This window comes from Neodiprion virginianus, chromosome 3 (assembly GCF_021901495.1).
Source record: "Neodiprion virginianus isolate iyNeoVirg1 chromosome 3, iyNeoVirg1.1, whole genome shotgun sequence".
Taxonomy (NCBI): domain Eukaryota; kingdom Metazoa; phylum Arthropoda; class Insecta; order Hymenoptera; family Diprionidae; genus Neodiprion; species Neodiprion virginianus.
In genome coordinates this window covers 7,087,011-7,107,014 of record NC_060879.1, presented here as the reverse complement: position 1 = coordinate 7,107,014, position 20,004 = coordinate 7,087,011, and the positions used below count along the sequence as shown (strand labels likewise).

Genomic DNA, 20,004 nt, shown 5'->3' with positions numbered 1-20,004 from the left:
AGCATGAATTTATCTATATAACAGAATTAATCTTCCAGTAACCTACATTAAATTAACTCATACATCATTACCAAAGATCTGTTTAATTCCACCAAAAATGCAATAAGTCTGAATCTTTATTATAATGACATTTCGATCAACAACGAATACAAATGATATAAGAGAGAAAAAACTCCTTATAATAATGACAATAATTAAAATTGTTGTTAAAAGCAGCTCCAGCATGGTTCAGTGTAATGTCGGAACAAAACGGATGGAGGGTAAAATTGTGAACGAGCGTTGGCATGTCGAAAACAAAGCAGGAATCGTTTACCTCTTTCACAAATTCTCCAGTAACACAGTTGGCAACAGCCAACAGCGAAGCGTTCGTCGAATTTTCAGCAATGCCAAATATTTAACCTCCACTCGGTAAGTTGGTCGCAGACCCCATAGATTCAGCACCATCATGATGCTCAGGGCTCTGCAATCGCTTGGCTGCCTCAGAACCCTTGAATACCGTTTCATGACTGGTGTCTATTTCTGAGCCAACCTCGTCTCCTTCCTCTTGGAATGCTTGGTCGGACATATTCGAGGATTGTTGATTATTTATGATGGGCGCTTCCAGGACGACAATATTGCTGGATGGTATATTGTCTTTAACGATGCTGCCAGGTTTTGGCGTTGCCAGAATCGCTTGTGCGGATCCTTTTCCGGGGCAGTTGTTTCCAGCGTCGATACCCGCGTCACTGGACGGAGCGACCCAATCGTCGATCAGATGCTTGAAGTCAGCCGCGACGTTTCTCTTCTCTGACTTGCCGCGATAACGTTCGCCATTGGTCTTCTCCAGATACCGCGACATGCCCATGTCCACCAGCTTGTCGATGGCGTTTCGCTGTTCTTCTAGCGACTGCGGTTTGCCAGTGGTCGCGTCACCTTCTTCCTCGAATACGTTGCTTCGCGTCTTCTTGCACGTTTTCTTGCATGGTCTATTTCCTGTGCAACTCTGTGACTGCTTTGGTACTTTGCCTTTACAAGCGGTCAGTTCAGCCTGAACATCTTCACCCCCGGGATGGGCTGCTGGCTTCACACACTGCACCTTTCGACGCTGTTGCCCTTTTTTCCCTCCGCACGCGCTGCATCGACTCCATTGGCTTACGCGCCATCTATGTGATTGAACGGAAGAACCAAGCGAGTGATTTATAACAAGCTGGTGGTATCAATTTGTTGTGAATTTCGGTAGCATGAACAGTTTGTCGTACTTAGCTTTACAGGACTGAGTGTTGCACGTCCTGGATTTGGGCTCTGGACGTTTGATGTCCTTGCAAAATGAATTGGACACTCGTCCACTCTGCTGCTCGATGCAAGATGCTTGCGCCAACTGCTCAGTACACAAATAATAATTGCAACGAGAAGCTGTCGCTTAAATTTATGGACCAGTTCGGAATTCGTCTACCTGAGTACCGCCGCCGCATTTCACGCTACATGGCTCCCAGTCCAAGAAATCCCACTGGTATTGCGGTTTCCCTCCAGATTTTCCGTTTAGCACGTAGTACACGTAGTGAACACCGGGGTTGACTTTCGGATTGTAAAAGACATACTGCCATGGATAGAAAAATGAGGCAATAGTTGATGAATAATTTTTCTAACTGCAACGCAGTGACGTATCTACGGTATGGCAAGCATGTTTGAAAGAAGTTGCTTAGTTGGAGATAACTTTTTTTTCGGTAGCTTCATGACAATACGGTCAGACTTTGAGTTTTTAACAAATTGTTATGGTAATGACCTTCTAGAAATACAAGGAAAAAGAGATTGCCGTAGCGAAAGTGTACAGAATTACTTTTCGAATAATGTGACTCGTAATGGAGTGAAATTTATATAACTATGACCATTTCACAAATTCTATCTTTCGAACGAATGAAGATATCATTAATCCCATGCATCATTTTTTAGACAGTAAGTTTTCATGTACGTAAAAAAATCAGGAGCCCCGGGAAACAATTACCGGCCACAGTGTTTTGATTTTTAGGTGAAAAATTTAGACGAAATTTCCCATCTCAAAACTACCCCGTGGTTGAAAAAAAAAATTGCGGATATTTTTATGAATTATTTATGATTCATTTATTTCATACATATTTTCCATTAAATGCATAATAAATTCTTCGTGAGAAAAAATACACAAAATAAACGAATAATAAATAATTCATCAAAAATTTCTTCATTTTTTTTTAAACGTGGGGTATTGTTTTGATGCGACCATGAATGAAGCCCAAAAAAAAAATCATCATGAAACCTCTAGGACAGGTATTTCTTATAACTAGAAAGTGCACTGAACCTTCTCCTTAAAGGACAATCGATTTTCAGACCGGGGCGCAATTTCAGTACTTGCTACAGGAGTTATTTTCCTCAGGTACGCCACTGTTGCAACGGTATCGATATATAAGAAAAGTATTTTGACCTGTGACGTACTTGCAGTTGAATGTCATCATTGATTGGGCCTTTGATCAGGACTTCTTCTTTTTTAGGTTCAGGGTGTTTGTATACCGCTATGTCGCCAGCACAAGGATATTCTCCATTTCTATTCTCACGGCTATTCATTTTGACATTTCGCATTACTATGTTATTAAAAAGCCGATTTGATCTCGACGGCTCAAACAAAATTCACTCACTGATCGCCATTGAGTATGTATGTATTTCCTTTCTCTAGCTTGATGGCCAAACTGTTGTCTGCCGGAGCTTTTTCAAAAAATCTTATATTCCGACTTCCTTTTGGGACTGTCACAACCTTCTGGTAATCTAATAATCACAGAACCAATTAGAAATGTCATTTTCTTCTGCATTTCGACGGAGCCTGTTCACTTACCGCCCTTTCCGGTCGCCGTGTAATCACCCTCAACTGGAGTGCACTGAGTACCGTCACCCTTACAGATTCCGCATTGATCTTCGAGAGCATCCCCATATATCTCCCAGTCACAGCCAACTTTCTAAATTATTTCAGAATTTTATTTTAATTCCGCTTATAATACTACTTGTGTGACCGATGAAAATCAGTCCGCCGTCAACCTGTTATCGCAACCTAAGTGTGCACTGCAGTCAACTTGACAGGCATCTGACCAATTTGCGGAAAGCATTAAAGTCGACACTCACTGCGCAGCTTCCACCGATACACAGATTCTTCGTTCCAGGCTCACAGGGAGTTCCATCTTTAACCATTGGCGCAAGTTTAACATAAGTTTTTTTCTCATTAAGACAGTATAAGGCACACGGAGCTTCAGGAGGGCCCGGATGTGGTAGCCAAGTATGAAGCCCATCGGGCATAACCTTCTGTGTATTGAACTCTGTGCACTGCGCTGCTCTGAAGGACGGTTTCTTCGGATCGCAAGGCTATTGGAAAGCATTAAGAGGATATAACTTGGCGTCTCAATCGCATCAATGGACTCTGAATGACACACTCCTTTACTAACCTGCGTATTACACGTACTGAACCTTTTCCTCTCTCCCAAGCAGTACCGTCCACCATCCTTCGGGGTCGGATTATCACAGTCTCTTTCACTATATTTCACGCCACCACCACATGTCCTCGAGCAATCGCTCGTCTTGCTCCACTTACCCCATCCTCCGTGCACAGCAGAGGGTCGCTTGCCGATCTCAACGCATTTCTTATGGATACACCACTAAACCGTAAGTACAAATGATTACGCTACAGTGAAGACTAATTGAGTGTCATTGAACTGATTTTACGGTACCTTGTTCTCTCCACACTTAGTACCCTCTGCTGGGGCACCCTTTGAGCTGCATGATTTGGCGTTACTATTCTTTTTGCACCACAAACTTTCGCATATTGACTGAAAACCAACATGCGCACATTTGATTAATTCTTAGACAAGTCATGTTAGACACAATCAACTATCCAGCTGCCAATTAACCTCAGTTCTTTCACACACACTCGCTTCAGGATCCTCCAGCATCAACCTGCACTGAAAATCCCCGTCGTACATAGCACCGGGAAGCATTCCAGGGAGTTTGTATTTTGCGTTGGGCTTCTTGTGATTGTCCAGAAGGCAGTCACCTAAGGTCCTGTAAACATAAGCTTAAGATTGCTGATTATGGGTGAATAATGCCCCATTTAAGGCCACCGGTACATTCACGCCTTACTCTACGAAGGTTGTGAGAAATTTTCTACTACATGGCGACCATCTTAAGGTGAAAACGTCGACTATCGGTGACATAATGAAGTAACTTTTATCAGATGTGTCTTGCGGTGGACATCCACTAATCTCAACCGTATCGTGGGAACATCCCAAACTGTTGAAGAATTAATGCAGTTGAAAGTCATGGTTACTATTTTGAAGTAGAACGCTGTACCGCTGAGACATTATATATATACGAACTTGTGTCCAACTTCGTGTGTAACGGTTATGCCAAGTATGAGCCCAGCATCTTCATTGATACACGCAGCTTTTGGAGGGTCGCAAGCCGCTGACACGTAAGCCAGACCTAAGAGATTGCACGCTGCCTCATCACTTGCGCAAATATCGTATCTGCGAGTCATTAATAGATGGATTCGGTGAATAAACAAAGTGTTCGGCAAAAGATAAACTGGAATGTCTTGTACTTGTTCAGTAAAACAGATGGGTTAATGTGGTGAATAAAATAATTGTGCTGGGATCTTTTCGAAAAGAAGCAAAACTTCAGTCAGGCATGGAATAAAACTCTTGTTTTAGAAAGAAATATGGAACATACTCATATCAATAATTTTCTAACTTTTTACTGGTTTTAGTAATCCATACGGTATGGACTTACACTCGTTAGTGAAACACTGAACACAATAATGAAATACGTTGATCAAACTAAGATCATACAAATAATTATGATCGTATGCTTGCCTCGTGATTAATACGCCGATATCGTGGTGATTGGGGTGCTTTGTGTCCTTTGGATTCATCTTATTAACCCAAGTGGCGAAACTGTCCAAGGTCTTCTCAGCTTCTGGGCTAATGGATAGATCTATCTAAAAGCACGCATCAAATTGGATATATAGAAAGTGATAACACGTGTCTTACAACGGACATAAAGTATGAAAATAAATTCGCCACACTCTTCACAGGGAAAGTTTGCGACGGAGAAAGGCGAAAAAATCTATTGAATTATGTCAACCGTTATGCTGACTGATTCATAATGCGTAAGCATTTCAAAAACATTTGGAATGTCACAACCTTGACCTTTGAGCTTTTGAGTCATTATCCAATGTCTATCTTTCTTTCTCACAAAGGTGGACAACAAATCTGCATCGATTTTCCCGGTTCGCAATTGTATGATTTCACAACGTTAATAATTGTGTGTTGAAACGAATGTAAAGGCTGATCGCAGTTACATAACGTGAGTTGTGACCCTACCTCTTCCTTTTCCTTCTCCAGATAAATAATTCGGACCACAACTACGTCCAACTGGTTCCCAGAGCTGGAATCGTGGTAGTAGTCGGACACCATGTTTAGAATTGTCAGAACGTATTGCTCGTAGTCTATGCTTTTGTGGTACTTCAGAAACCGTTCGTCGCATACTATGGTGAGTTCAACGTAGCGGTGGATACTGTGGGTAGCTGCTGACGGGGTCCTCTTTTCGAACGTTCCATTACCGGCAAGCCTATCGCGTCGATTCTTTTTCTCCAACTGCTCAGCCCAGGCTGTTTCCCAATCGTCTGGAACAATGAAGGTTGCGCTATTCTGTTGAAAAAATTCTCTTACTGACAAAGTACAAAAAAACAGCATCTCAAGAAGAGATCCGGACATTTTAGTCCCGAGAACAAACACTTCAAATCAAAGAGTCTCAATGGCCTCACGTTCTTATTTTTTGAGGTACTTGCCAAGAGAATGTATCGATTCTCTTGGGACAAAGTGAATACTGTTCAATAAGTCTGTCAAATGTCTTCGGAATACACCTACGCGAATTTCCCAATTATTGAATTTGTATTCTCTTAAGTCGAGCAGTTTGATGGAAGAATATTTGACGTTGATTTGGCAAAACTAATCGCCTGACGCCACGATTAATGTTTCTTTCCAAATAGAGGAGTTTCAGATTTAGCACTTCCAGTCTGATTCCAAACGTGGCAGCTCGTCGCAAAATAAAGATTGGAACATAAATCTCTCAAATATCGGTATAACATCAAACTCTCACCACTAGTTCCGCAATTACGTTTGCTCCGCTCGGTTTGATGCAGGGTTTCGTGCGGCGCTTTCCGTTGGTAAACCATGTGGACGTGCTGGCCTTCTCGGTCAGGGACCGCCTGGCTCACTGGTTCAATAAAGTAACGCCCTTGATCCGTATGCAAGTATCCGGCCTACATTGAACAGTCAAACATACGTTCAGTCAAGTATTCGCGGTTATTATTCGCGACTCAACAGTCGGCCATGTGTAGTTTTCGAGATTACGTATGCAAAATAAGTTTCTATACTTGTTCATGTACTTATTTTGTCTGAAGTAATTCTAACAATATCTCATCAAAGAAATGAAAATTGACGAAAGTCCACCATTCATTTTTATTTCTCAAAATAGTATATTTTACCTTTGAAATCGCTTTTGCTAAATTAAAACTTGTATCAAAAAGTTATGAATCAAAGATTGAATCCTTGCAAGCATTGGTATTTTGGAGTTACGTCTTAATCAGCGGGCAAATATGAAAAAAAGTTTCGGCAGACTCGGTGATGTTCGGGTTTCGTACGAGCAACCGGATTCCCTTGAAATTACCCAAATGTCAGTTGCAGGTGACACACAGTCTGACGATGACATTTCTCGAAAGTTTCATGGTGTACTTGTCGAGCTTTTGGATGTTGTATAAGTGCATGCAACTTCACGTCTCCAGAGGTTAAGAGTCGAGCTGCAGCATACACATGGTACTCACGAGTTGGATAAAAGTTAGAGTAGTTAGTTTTCGGAGTTAATTAATTCGTTCGTATTTTGTTATTGTAAGTGTAATGGAATCCCGAGTAATGCGTCTCTTTGACTTCTGACTTTAACATCCGAATAACGCAAGTTCATTAATGATTTTGTCAAGGTGATTTTATCGACCAGGACACACATCATCGTCAAGGTTTTCACATCCAGATCATAATCACGGTGTTGCGAAATAAGAGAAATATCTCTTGCATCGCGACAAAGGTGGAAAGCTTGAAAAGCTTGAATAGCGGTTCCTCGTATCCCGACAAAGATGCCTATACTCAAGAAAGGATTTCTCACATCTCAACAAGGGTACGCCACTCTGAAAATGGTTCTTTGTATCCAAGCAACAGCATCACGCCTTCCAAAAGATTTCGTTGTCCCCTGACGATGGTGAATCACTTCAAACTGATTGTGAGTTTCCAGTATAATACCACTGGGGAGATTTTGCAACTCTCGGCGAAAAATATTGCCAACAATAGTTTTATTCGGTATATTTTCACCAATAGGCAAGGAAGAAGAAATTAGATATTGATGAAAGTCTAATTATGACAACTGCAGTTTCGGAAAAAGATTCTGCAAGATTATTCGTCCCAATCATCAGCTTGAAAAGATCTTCAGAGATACAAAATATTTTCCAGCATTCAGAAGGTCAGACATCTGTACTTTTGATAAGAGATTAGGATGTATTTTTTACAGTGATGCTCATAATTTTTTTGAAATACAGCGTGGCTTCAACTGTACTAGGCCTATATACTTATAGTGAAACCACACCCGCAAGTGAATTCATTTCATCATTTGATCACTGACTATACGCGTCGTCTGATACGGCTGAGCGTACAGGTATATCAACTGCGCAAAAGCGATTCTCCGTGGATATTTTAGTGCGCTTCTCTTCACGCAAGATCCTTATTACATCTTAAACGCATGCAAATTAATAAGATGATTTGCATATAGATCGACGCATTGCTCCACAATGTCGCCAATTCACTGCGGCGGATGATCGTAAATTCAGAATTGAAACGTGATGCTAATCGGAATACACTGACTGACTTCATCTAGAAGCTGGCTGCAGCATAAGTTCGCCAAAGCAAATAAATACATTCAAATTTATTCAAGGAGATCTACCGGGTGTCTGAGAAAACTTTGGAAGAGAGCGAGAGAGAAACAAATAAATAGAAAGAAACAATGAATTGGGAGAGATTGCTCAAAATTTGGCCAACATCAATTCTGTTTTCTAAGAGTTACAAATTCGGATACAAGGTTAGAAATTTCATACAATTTATAACGCTAGTCGTATCTTCAATAGATTCAAAATGAAGAGAGGATTTATGAAATTTCATCAGATGTTATCTGCAGAGTAGTGAAATCCGCACAACGAGAAGATAGTGTAAGTTACTTATTATGTGAATTATGATCTAATTATCTACGCAGATCACTGGGTATGAATTTGAAGTAGAAGGTTGTGTAACACTTTAATGGTAGAAAGAGCTGAGACGTAACGCATACTGACTTGCATACACTAATTCAAGGAAACGAATTACCACCAACGAATCATTAAAATAAATGCACAATAAAACAACGATTTTAAGCATGTAAATTTCCAAAAATCGAATCAAAAAATTTTTCGCTTCATGTAAATACGTCTTAGATTCAAAAGTAAACGGTATCAAGTTGACTATTTGGTGTAAGCGTTGAATTTACCCAGGATTCCTGAAGCGTACGCAATAGTGCACCATCGATAGATTGATTAAATGTGTGACTACTAATTTCGCGAAAAAATATCCCCCCAAGTTATACGACATGAAAACCTTCCGATTTATCCAAAGCGCTAAATAGGTGTATTGCACAGTTTGGGGGCAATGCTTCTATCTCGACCAATTCGCTGTATACATAACCAAAAGCGGTGGGTTCAATTCGAATTTCCACAGAACAGTTCGATGGCCACTGATAAAATTGACGAAACTTTCGAGAGGCTGGTTATAAAAGATCTAACTTTAGCGTGACGATTATAATTCAAGTAACTTTACAAACCCCGATGATAAAACAATTATCTTCCATGCTTACAGAGAAGTCAACTGTTTTACCATCGGGGTCCGTAGAGTTACTTGAATTATAATATTCACGGTAGAGTTCAGCCCTTTATAATCAGCCTCTCTGAAGTTGAGTGAATTTTATTAGACGCCATCGAGTTGATGCACCTCAGCTCTAAGGTGAACGGAAATCAGATAAGCGGTACTAACCACACCATCGCACAGAGAGAGTGCTGCCCTGGAATCCCTGTGACCTCTGACATGGCCCCTGTAGTGACACTGCATATCGTCCGCTCTTCTGAATCGTACGCCATTGTTGAGGTTAGTGCGAGCACCTTCACCTCGAGTCTCCATCACCAATTCCGGTGACATGAACTCGTGGTGCGGAGTCAACTCGACGTGGTGATCGGCGCCGTTGAATGGAAGCACCAAGTGCAGCTTGTGGTCGGACAGGTCATCAGCCGCGGCATCTGGATCGGCTGCCCGCTTTTTCCGAGCTTCAAGCTCCTGACGATCGTAGAAATTGGGTAAGTTGAACGTCAGGAAACTGCCGTCCTCTGTCACTCGACGCGGTATCAGCATCTCCGCATTGTGGACATCCCGCGTGTATCTGCCTTGGTAATTATAAAATTACACGGATTGCAATAAATTTCTGACAGATTCGTGGAGTTACACATTCCTCATTCATAACAATAAACAATCAAATTGAATTTGGAACATAACAAGAGATTTTTAAGTCGGAAAAGTCAACTTGAACTTTGAAGGAATTTATAGTAGCTTATTCCGAAGTTCAACAAATCAATTAACTGAAGTCGGAGCACGGTGAAGAAATTCTACAGTACGGAAGGCTTGCTTAAACTTAGATCGTAATAGGTCGATCTTAAGTTCAGAACAAACTTACTTGAACTTAGAGCACCGTGAGGAAATCGAATACTCAATTAATTTGGCTCAATGGCGATCAGATTAATTGATTCTGAAGTTTAACAAACTAATAAAATAATAAAGCATTTGGATGTTGAACAAGCTCAGTTTAGCTTGGATCAAGGTAAGTTATTCTAAACTTCAATAAATCAACTTTAGCTTACAGAATGTCGAGGAAAATAGAAGTTCAACAAGCATACTTGAACTTAAATAATATGAAGTTATTGTGAGGTTCAACAAATCAACATCGACCTACAAAATAATGAGGAATTTGAAAGTTCAAGAAGCTGACTTCAACTCAAATCATAACAAGTAATTGTAAAGTTCAACAAACTAACCTGAATTAAGAACCTATTCGAAACTTGAAAGTTCAAAGAATTAACTTAACCGAGTGAATAAATGTCAAGATACGAAGAGTCAGTTGAAAGTGAAACTAACTTCCGACGAAAGAAAAATATTTGGGGACAATATGGAACAAGAAGAGGTAAGTTCCGAGCTTTAAAAGCTTCCTTTCATTACGTTCGAATTATACTCGTGCTGGATTCACAGTGGAAGGATATTTTACGTTGCTTCCTTTTTTCACTGTCCTCCCTCTCTTGATACGTTGAGCTTGCAGCGAGCAGATAAGATCTACACCGGTAATAATTCAACCGATATACGTACGTGAAACCGCTTCGCGAGTGAAAGAAATACATTCGTGAGTGAAATAATTCCCCCAAGGATGGGAACAATGATGAATTCACCTGTGCCTAGCCTAGAGAAAACTTCCTGGCTCACGTGTCCTGCGCTAACGTGGATGCATCATGCGAATATTGACACGCATGTCACGTTCCTGGTTTCGCTGTTCCTTTGTCCGGTCGTACAAAGGGCTCGGGCTGAGTTCGGCCGGCGGTGCGCGATGCTTTCGGTGGTGGAACGAGAGAGACAAAGACGGAGCCAGTGGATCATGGACCGAGAGTCTGACCGAGCCCGCGTTTTTCCTCCCGATGTCCGTACAACGCCTGCTCACCACACGCTGCATTGATTGCTCCCTTCGATCTTATTCAGCTGGCAATAAATAACCTAATTTAGCCCTCAGACACAATACGTCAGCAAAAGGTGCACCACACCCGGCTGGCGCCCACAGACGACGCCAAAGTCAATCTCTCGATGATATCACGCAGGGACTCTTCTCGGAACGTGCTCTCCTTCCATTACCGTTGCTACCAACCACCCATAGCGACCAAAGTCCTTCTTCCTCTACGCGAAGCGAGGATGTTGCCGTTTTTATTTCAAGACATTTGCGATTGTTACTTTTCAGACTCATCTTTCAGGCTTGATTTTCATTTCGTACACCTTTTTGTGTGGCGAACTTGTTAACGGTTTTGAAATATGGACGCAAGGAGAGTAGTCTTCAAACGGATTTTGAACCTCCGTCAAATACGATACATCGTTTTTTACAGTATTTCCTTCTCCAAAGTAATAAAATCTTTCCACATTTTCGGAGATGATTGGGCTCATGATTCTGCTTACGTGTCAACCGAAAAAGTTTCGGAAGATTCATGGAAACGTTCAAGTATTTGCAGCTAGTTTTCACCAGACTTGACGTTACGATACGATACTGCAGCTAAATCAGATATTTTCAATCATTCTGCACCCTATCATTTGCCAAAGTTTGAAGAGATTTCGTTACTGACAATGAGAAAAATTGGATATTGTGAAAAATGTGGTTCGATGTATTCGACGGAGGTCTGACATTCCCTTAATGGTTATTAAAATTGATGAATATTAAAAATTCAACGAACTCCACTTTTTATAGTTCAACTCGTAAAGCGTCAAAGTAATTCTAGCACTGATGTACAGTCCAAATCTTTTGTTAAAATCAATACATAAAGCTATAAGAATTCAATTTTTGGCACACCAAGTTCTGTCATTGAGACAAAAATGCGTTTTCCGATCTCAGATATAAAGAACGAATCATATCCTCACACCTAGTACACCTCTCAAGTTACAATACAATTTTGAAGTATGAAGACGAAATTTGCAAGAGTTTTGACCAAAATGACCCACCAATTTTTCTGGCATTGAAATTCAACTTGATTTCAATTCAAAATTCTAAAAATCCGCAGTGTTATTATCGAATCAATGAAACATTTCGTAAAAGTGCATCAGCGCCCAGAATAAATTTTTCGTTCAAACGTGTAATCGACCTCCTACAAACCCCGAGTGGACACAACTCCCGATTGAGGAATGTTTGATTATATTATTCATTGGTAGCGAATACACGCGCGAGGATTTGATCTCAATTTGACTACTACACGTGATCGTGGCCTCTGAATACGTAATCGAATGCAGAGGAGGGTGAGTCTGACAGTTACTACGGCAATTACAGCACGACGGTTTCAAACACGGTAAATATAGAGAGCCGTCTATGATGAAGGACTCACTTACCTACCATGATACGGTCCTTCGGTAGCCTCCGGACTGTTCCTGTCCACCATCTTGTAGCTGACACAGTGAACAGCGAGGATAAAAGTATAAAATATCAAAACCGCAACTTCTTCTCTCATAACACTTGATATAAATTATTTATTCCGTATGCCAAAATACTGACGACTAAACGTCAAACAGATAGTTATGCGACAGTCACGAGATCACCTGTCTGTTGTTTTTGTGCATTTGTTCATGGATGCATCTTCCTCATCCCCGTGATATATTGTCAACTTGAACGCACATTTACTCACTCAATACTGTAATTTTCCTCCAGAATGCATCAGGGAATTTCTTTCGGAAGCAACGTTTTTATTTCGCTCTTTCTTTAAAAATTTGTTATATGTAGACAAAAAATATCGTAATAGGATATTGCTTGAACCCAGTTTTACAAGTATAACGTCGCTCTTGAAATTCAAAGTTTTCTTATTCAAATTACACAACACAACGATGATGTTAATATTTTTTGAAATTGTTATCATTCAAACGTATTTTAGAACAATTAAATTCCGTTGTAACGATATCCCCGCCTGGAACCAAAACAATGATCAAGTGCAAAGTGGATCTAAGTGTGAATTACGTAGTATCCATCTGTGCGTAATCCCCAACCGTATTCTCTGCCAAACTCTCTTCGGGGCACAACGTGCCAAATTTTTTTCCTCGTAAGTGTTTTGTTGATTTTTCATTTTTTTTTTTTTTTTTCTTTTTTTTTTCCAAGTTCAAATTTGAGAATAATTATAACAATTTTCTTATGTCAAGTATTTTGACGAAGCTTTAATTGTATAACAACCAAGTTGGTCTGAAGTAAGACATGAAACTCGCTTGAGTTATCTTTGAAAATGCAGCAACGTGGATATACATTTTTAACGAATGTTTCGCCATTATTGAAATCATCGACAGAAAATCTTTACAAATTTTCTCAAAAAGTCGGGTTGTTATCAGGAAAATAATTTAAAACGCTTACAAATTGCATCTTCAACGAAATATATAAAAATTGAAGAGTGACTATTCAAAAATAAATCAAGAAAGATCAGAGAAACAATTTAACGTCATACACATTTTGAGAAATAATTTATGTATTGAATGAGGGAATGATCGAATGAATGATGAATGAACATACAACGTGGTTTATGATTATTGCTACAATATTAAGGAAATAAAAATAAAAGGAAATATTTACAATTTTCATATTATAATATGGCATAAAACATTTTTCAATTCATTCGGATTATACCTATTATTTATTTCAACAAATCTTTGTTTCAAATAACACTAGTTCTTGTAACTTTTCGATTTAAAAAAATTATATAAAAATGCTTACACCTTACAAGAGTGTCCATTGAGCGGATGTCTTACCATTTTGTGTAAAATTCCATACGACACTTTCATGAAGAATTAAATTTTACACAAAATTCTTCCAGGATGAAGTCCTTATTATCAAGTGTGACTAAGTAGTAACAATTACCAAAAAAGTGCTTAATTTGTTTGACCTTATCTCGGCCAGCCTCTAAGATTCCTTCCTGCTAATTGTAAGATGCGTTTCGAGCTCGTAAGCAATTACAAATTAAATATTTCATGCCCTTCATTATAGTATTCAAATAACTTAAAAACTGTACACTCAGTTTAATCCATTGATTCACTCTTGACATATCATCATTTTTGTTTATTTTTTGTCCTTGTTAATCGAATAACTCGAAAGCCACTTCATTCCTTATGTCCAAAACCTAGTCAGTTCTAGGTTAAAAAATAACCTCGTCGATTGAAACCTAAAATGGGCAAATTTTTGAATTCACGCACCCAAAAGTTCATCCGGCCAGAGATGATACTCTAGACCTTGAAATACTGAGATCTAGTGAAAACTCGAATTTTCATTTTTGGGGTGATTACAATAACTACCTTTATCCTTTTTTTTCGTAGGTGTTACTGAGAAGTTGTAAACGACATCTTTCCCACGTAATTAAAATGAAGAAACTTCGAATTTCGAAAGTGACCCTCCTGAAAATGACCACGTCTTAAATTATACAATGTTATGGCTGAAATCAACCCGTAATATATCACATTATTTATCGTATGAATTCGAGAAAAATATGTGAAAAATTATGTAATAAATTACAAAAGCACGAAGCCAATATCATTTTTGTTCCAGTACATTTTGTGATTTGTGCTTTTGTATATTATTAAGTGATTTTTTACGTATTTCTCTCGAATATACAATACAAATCATGTAATGAATTACACGTTGATTTCGGTCATAACATCTCATGACTTATCACATGAACATTTGGTGCAGGGGACCTTTCAAAATAGCATTCAAGAAATGCTCTTCGGTCGGATTATTCCTTTTTTACTACGTAAAACAATTTTTTCAGGCGAAGAGTAGAAAGGAAAATGCTTCTCACAGACGAAACAACCTGACGCAACATGCATGTGGAGCTTCGATGTCGGTATCGGGAGCTATGTACAGGCAGTCAGTCAGTCGAACGCGAGGGTGAAAAGCGTCTTGCCGGTGTGAAATAATAAGACATGGCTGTGTCCCCGACAGCCTAGACGCCCCGTGAAATTGCTTATGGTTCTCCACGTCTCCCGCACTCTCCCTCTCCCTTTCCCTCTGCACGGAATTGTTCTGGAAGTCCGGGTCGCTCCTTCATCGACAACGAGCCAATGGTCGCCGCGGTTTCTTATATCGCTGCTCTCGACACGCCGGAGTTTTTTTCTCGGACAAGTCACCTCGCCTACGCCGTAGCTCGATTCGATGGAACTGCCAACATGCTAATTACGTTACCTTAGCCAGGAAATCGTACGGCTGTGACGCTCGGGAATCGACCGTACGTGCAGCATGGAAGCGAGTAATAAATGGTTCTCAGTCTTTCATGTTTATGTATCTTCATTTCGTTGATAAAACTACACGCAACTATCGGTACTGATCCTGAGTAAATTCTGTCTTCTAGCATATGGGCTTGGAACTCTTTGGTTCATGAACATCGAGCGCAACTAGCATTATTGCTTCGAAATTGAACGGCCATGTTTCCGATCGACGCAGTGAAAATTGATGCGTAAAGTTTTTATCTGGATTTGCATTCCTTTGAAGTGTGAAAAAGGGCTAGAAAATCATACCTAATAGATGGAACTATTCAACCAGTCAGATTAGTGAGTAAAGTTTAGTAAGCTGTTATGGATGACCAGTATTAGTTAAAAAAATAATGACACAACAATAATTATTTGTAACATTAAGTCTAATTGTTATCAGTATAATTATATACGAATTAGTAAGGGTATTTTGATTTTGAGAGAAATCGTCATTATCGACGACGTTGGCCTAGTTTCGGGAAATTTCATACCAAAACATTTCCAAGTATTGTTCCGAATTCCTGTTAAATGGTGTCATGGTTATCCATGAATTCAATTCATTGAACCCGAAGAAATGTGTAATCTATTGATTCTCATCGGATTTGAATCAGTTTCTGCTCTACTCGATACACTAATGGAATAAGCTGATATGTGCTCTCATCCGATTCGTCGAGCAGTCGAATACCTGTACGATTTCAGTCATACTGTCTCAATTCCTAGTTGTGAAATTTTACTCTCCTGTATATAATGAGAATGACACCGAATGGAATGAAACGGGCCTCCAATATGGTCGTGATTGAGTGTAATAGAAGACCTGGGTGCAGAGGCGATGGGTAAGCTGGGTTAAATCGACTTGAATATTAAACCGTATTATAACTGCAATATGATATCTCAATATCGTATATTTTAATCTTCTGAACTCTATCTTAATCCCTGGTGATTCAGTGGAAGACTTTAGAAGCGTATGTTGAGGAAGTCGTTCTATAACGTAAAACTGAGTCCGCGTCATTCACCCTCTCTCGAGCATGTCTTAACGAGCCAGTTGTTGCGAGTAATTCCCGCATACATTGCGTACCGTTGATGGCAAATGCGTTTGCCATTTCCATTTCCGCAAACGATCTACTCGTAAGTAATTCCAGGTATCGGGTAAATATAGATTCGTCGTAGCATAAGCGCTGGTTAAAACAGAATTCATTAAATTTATATGAGTAGGTGGTCAATTTTAATTCGACACAATTGCCGCCAATCTCAAATCAGATTTCGGTTGAAACGTTTTTGTCGGAGTCGAATTTCAGGCAATCATGCTGCGGTCGAAACAATAGAAAATTGATACGTGAAAGTTAACCTCATGAACTACAGAGACTGAATTTTTAATCCGTATGACTCGTATGAAGGTGAAACAGAGTCCAAGCTATATTTGCTATCATTTTATTTCACGTCAAATAGCGGTCGACAACCGGCAAATACCGTTAATAATCTTATCCGCAAAATAAAATTTCAGGTGCGTCAATAACGGCCATATTGAAATAGGACATTTCGTCTGCTCAATGCTGATCTTCAAACGCACATCGAAGCATCCACGATTTCTGTTCGAAATTTCTTTAGATTTTTCTCTCATGAAAAACAATGTTCCATGGTCTCGTCTTTAGTTTCAGAGTATACGAGCATCCAGCTCAGCATGGTAGAAGAGGAAAAACCTTCTTCGACTGGTTCGTGCAGGAATTAACATGAGTCCACTGAGCGTGCGCAAATCGTTACACTTTTGAACGCGTAAAGGAAGCGCAGCTGAATTGCATCAAGAAATCAGCCCCCCTCAAAGGATGGAGAAGAGGCTGGAGCGCAGGAGGAGCAGACGACACCGTGGTTACAGACACGTATGTGGGTGCACATGAGGTATACACGTATTTTCTCTCTGCGCGGTATCGGAGAACGTGGCACCCTAATCTCCGCTCAAGGCACGTATATATGTAAAACGAAGAGCAAGTAACAGTCGTAAATAGCGTCTCGGATTAACATGTTCAGTTGGCGAGCAACGCCACGCACGCTCTAAACCCTGGCGTCGGTTGTCGTCAGCTATTTAACATCACTAATACGCCTCCGCCTTACGAAACGGATAATTGGTCGTTATTTAAACCTCCGAAGAATTTCTAGCCCGAATTCGTTACCGAATTACAATATATGTCCCCTGCTCAGCCCGTCCTTTCCCCCTGTAAAGCTGGCCATCCTATCATCCCGAACTGCATCCTGACACCAAGTCCATCCAGTCCCTTCTCCAAAATTCATGAACACGTTCGATCTCATGGGTGAAGAGGTTCGGTAAGAATATTTTTCATCTGTCAACTGTCAATACGATGCATGATGGTCTCATTGACGTATATAGTATCGGACATGTTACATAAACAGCTGACCGAAGATTGATAGGTGACTGATTTTGTTGCTAATATGAATAATGGGGTAGTGCAATATTCTCGAACACCTTAACACGTTCTCGAGGAGCGGATACATGTCGTGCACTTACGAGAATACAGAAAATAGTCGTCAGCACCTAGTGACGAGTAGTCGAACCAATAATGGTTACTTCAAATCATTCTTGGAACATTGATGAAACGTTTATAATACGTTACAATGATTCCAAATGGTAACGGAATCAGGGACCATGTTCGTGACGTTTCTGTGGAGGTTCTGAAACTAGTAAGTGTCTGAAAGGCAGGGAATTGACGAGGGCACGAGAATTATTTTGCACGAGGTTTAACTGCCTCTTTTGCGGAATATCTGCATACAGAGAAATTCCAGCGAATCCCCAGAGCGAGAACCACATCTTTTCAATCCTTGATAGCGGATTGAATCGAAGTGAAGGCTCGTCCAAAAAGAGATAGCGGGGATTGTTGGATCGGCTGCAGTAATCAAAGGCTGACCCGTCGGACCCACAACCGTGAGCTGATTGAGTCCATATTTGGACCCCTTCGAATACAGACGTAGGTACAGAAGACATATAGGTATATACATGCATGTATATATATATACAATATACATACTGTTCAGTTTGTTACCTACATAGGTATAATGTACCCACGTCCAAGCGACGAATCACGACGTGGAGATACAACGTCGCAACGCTTCGTGACACGCGGGCCAGCAACAACGACGGGCGGCTCGACATTCAAGGCTCCCCAAAAAGGATCAGGAATTACTTTGTGGCGCCGACTCCGCTCCTTCCGTATAGGGCAGATAAATAATCAGTCGGCAGGTACCCGCCAACCGTCCTCGGACTAACCACAGTTATTATTCGTGTTAATTTGTACAACGATCGAATATTTAATTGAAAGTCTTGACTCTTTCAGTCCGCGTGACGTGTTCTGACAATTATACTTACGTCGTGTATAGTAATGGTCGTCGAACGAAAGATGATGTGATGACAAGATTTTAACCGTAAGCCTAGAATCAATGATGGATGCCACTTTTTGATGCATGCACGTGTCTTGTTCGTGGGTAGCATAATCCGTGATGGTAAGTCGGTCAAAAACCAGCATGGTGAAGAGTCATGGAAAGACCATTATTCGACAACAGTTCAATATTCTAGCTGTGTTTCGTTAGGAACCTTTACAAGTTTTCGTTACTGAACTCAGCAGCTCTACTAACCAATGCACAGATAGGACATATTCGTGTATACAACGCTTTGTTTCGATTTAATTTCGTTGATAGAATTTCGCATAGGAATGCATTATGCATTGCATGCTCAACAAGTGAGAATCCAAGGTCTGCGACCAAGAAAAATCTTCAAATTCAATAAAATAGCTAAATCGTAAGTGAGAACTATTTCAATTCGGAAAGAAAAATATTCTGGAGAAAAAATATAAGTTCCTGAGTCAAACTTATGTCTTGAATTCAATGTCATAATTTGTGAACCCAATGGAGTTTCTTCATTGACAAAACTGTAAGACTACATAGATCAGAAGAGTTTTCACTATGACATCAATCTTTAAGAAACGTATCGTTCAAGTTTAATATACACGTACGATATTTTGGTAAGTACCAAAAAGTTTTCCAGACGTAGAAAAAAACCAGAGACGAAAAAAAGAACGCACGAAGGAGGTAAAATTCCCTATAGATCCTCGCGTCACGTCAGATTAGGATTTACGCCCACGAGTGAGGTTCGGTGTAATATCAAGTCGGTATATATGTACATGTAACTAAGAGAAGAGTCTTGCGAGGCCTGCAGAATAAATTTGTCGAGTGGGAAAATTGCTAATCGTCAGATTAAGGTTTCTCTTATCTCCTCCTAATCTGGCGGATTACACGAGGTATCAGCCGATCTCCTACACCACTCACCTTACAGTCACCCGAAAACCCCACTTCACGGCTCACCCAATATTCGATACAGCATTGGGCATGCTGCCTAACTACAATTTGTGATTCGATACATGAAAAATTACATTTGTATTTTGTAATTGGGGTGAAAGAAAATTCTGATTGTATTTGTGTTTTGTAATGGGGGTGAAATATATTGCAAATTACATTTTTATTTTGTAATTACGGTGAAAGAAAATCCAAATTGTATTTATATTTCGCAATTGGGATAACATATATTACAAATTACATTTTGTAATCAGGGCGAAATAAAATTCAAATTGTATTTTGTAGTTAGGGTGAAACATATTACAAATTACATTTTTATTTTCTGATTGGGATGAAAGAAAATCCAAATTGTAATTGTATTTTGTAATTTGGATAAGATATATTACAAATTACCTTTTTGTTATATAATTGGGGTGCACGAAAATTCAAATTGCATTACTATTTATAAACGGTATAAAATAAATTGTAT

The 20,004-nt window shown here is 39.8% G+C and overlaps 1 protein-coding gene across 1 annotated transcript; it reads right to left on the bottom strand.

Annotated features, from left to right (window-relative positions):
• Window positions 1–233: 233 nt before the first annotated feature.
• On the bottom strand, window positions 234–12,343 carry LOC124301086 (A disintegrin and metalloproteinase with thrombospondin motifs 7-like). The gene is made up of 17 exons (XM_046755773.1): window positions 12,298–12,343; window positions 9,153–9,556; window positions 6,151–6,313; window positions 5,373–5,674; window positions 4,863–4,987; window positions 4,368–4,517; window positions 4,132–4,281; window positions 3,903–4,053; window positions 3,723–3,821; window positions 3,441–3,650; window positions 3,124–3,360; window positions 2,840–2,960; window positions 2,646–2,772; window positions 2,446–2,566; window positions 1,433–1,576; window positions 1,239–1,357; window positions 234–1,142 (listed from the first exon to the last, which is right to left on the bottom strand). The coding sequence occupies exons 1-17, from the start codon at window positions 12,341–12,343 to the stop codon at window positions 395–397; spliced, it is 3,417 nt and encodes a 1,138-aa protein (XP_046611729.1). The 3' UTR covers window positions 234–394.
• Between the last annotated feature and the right edge of the window lie 7,661 nt (window positions 12,344–20,004).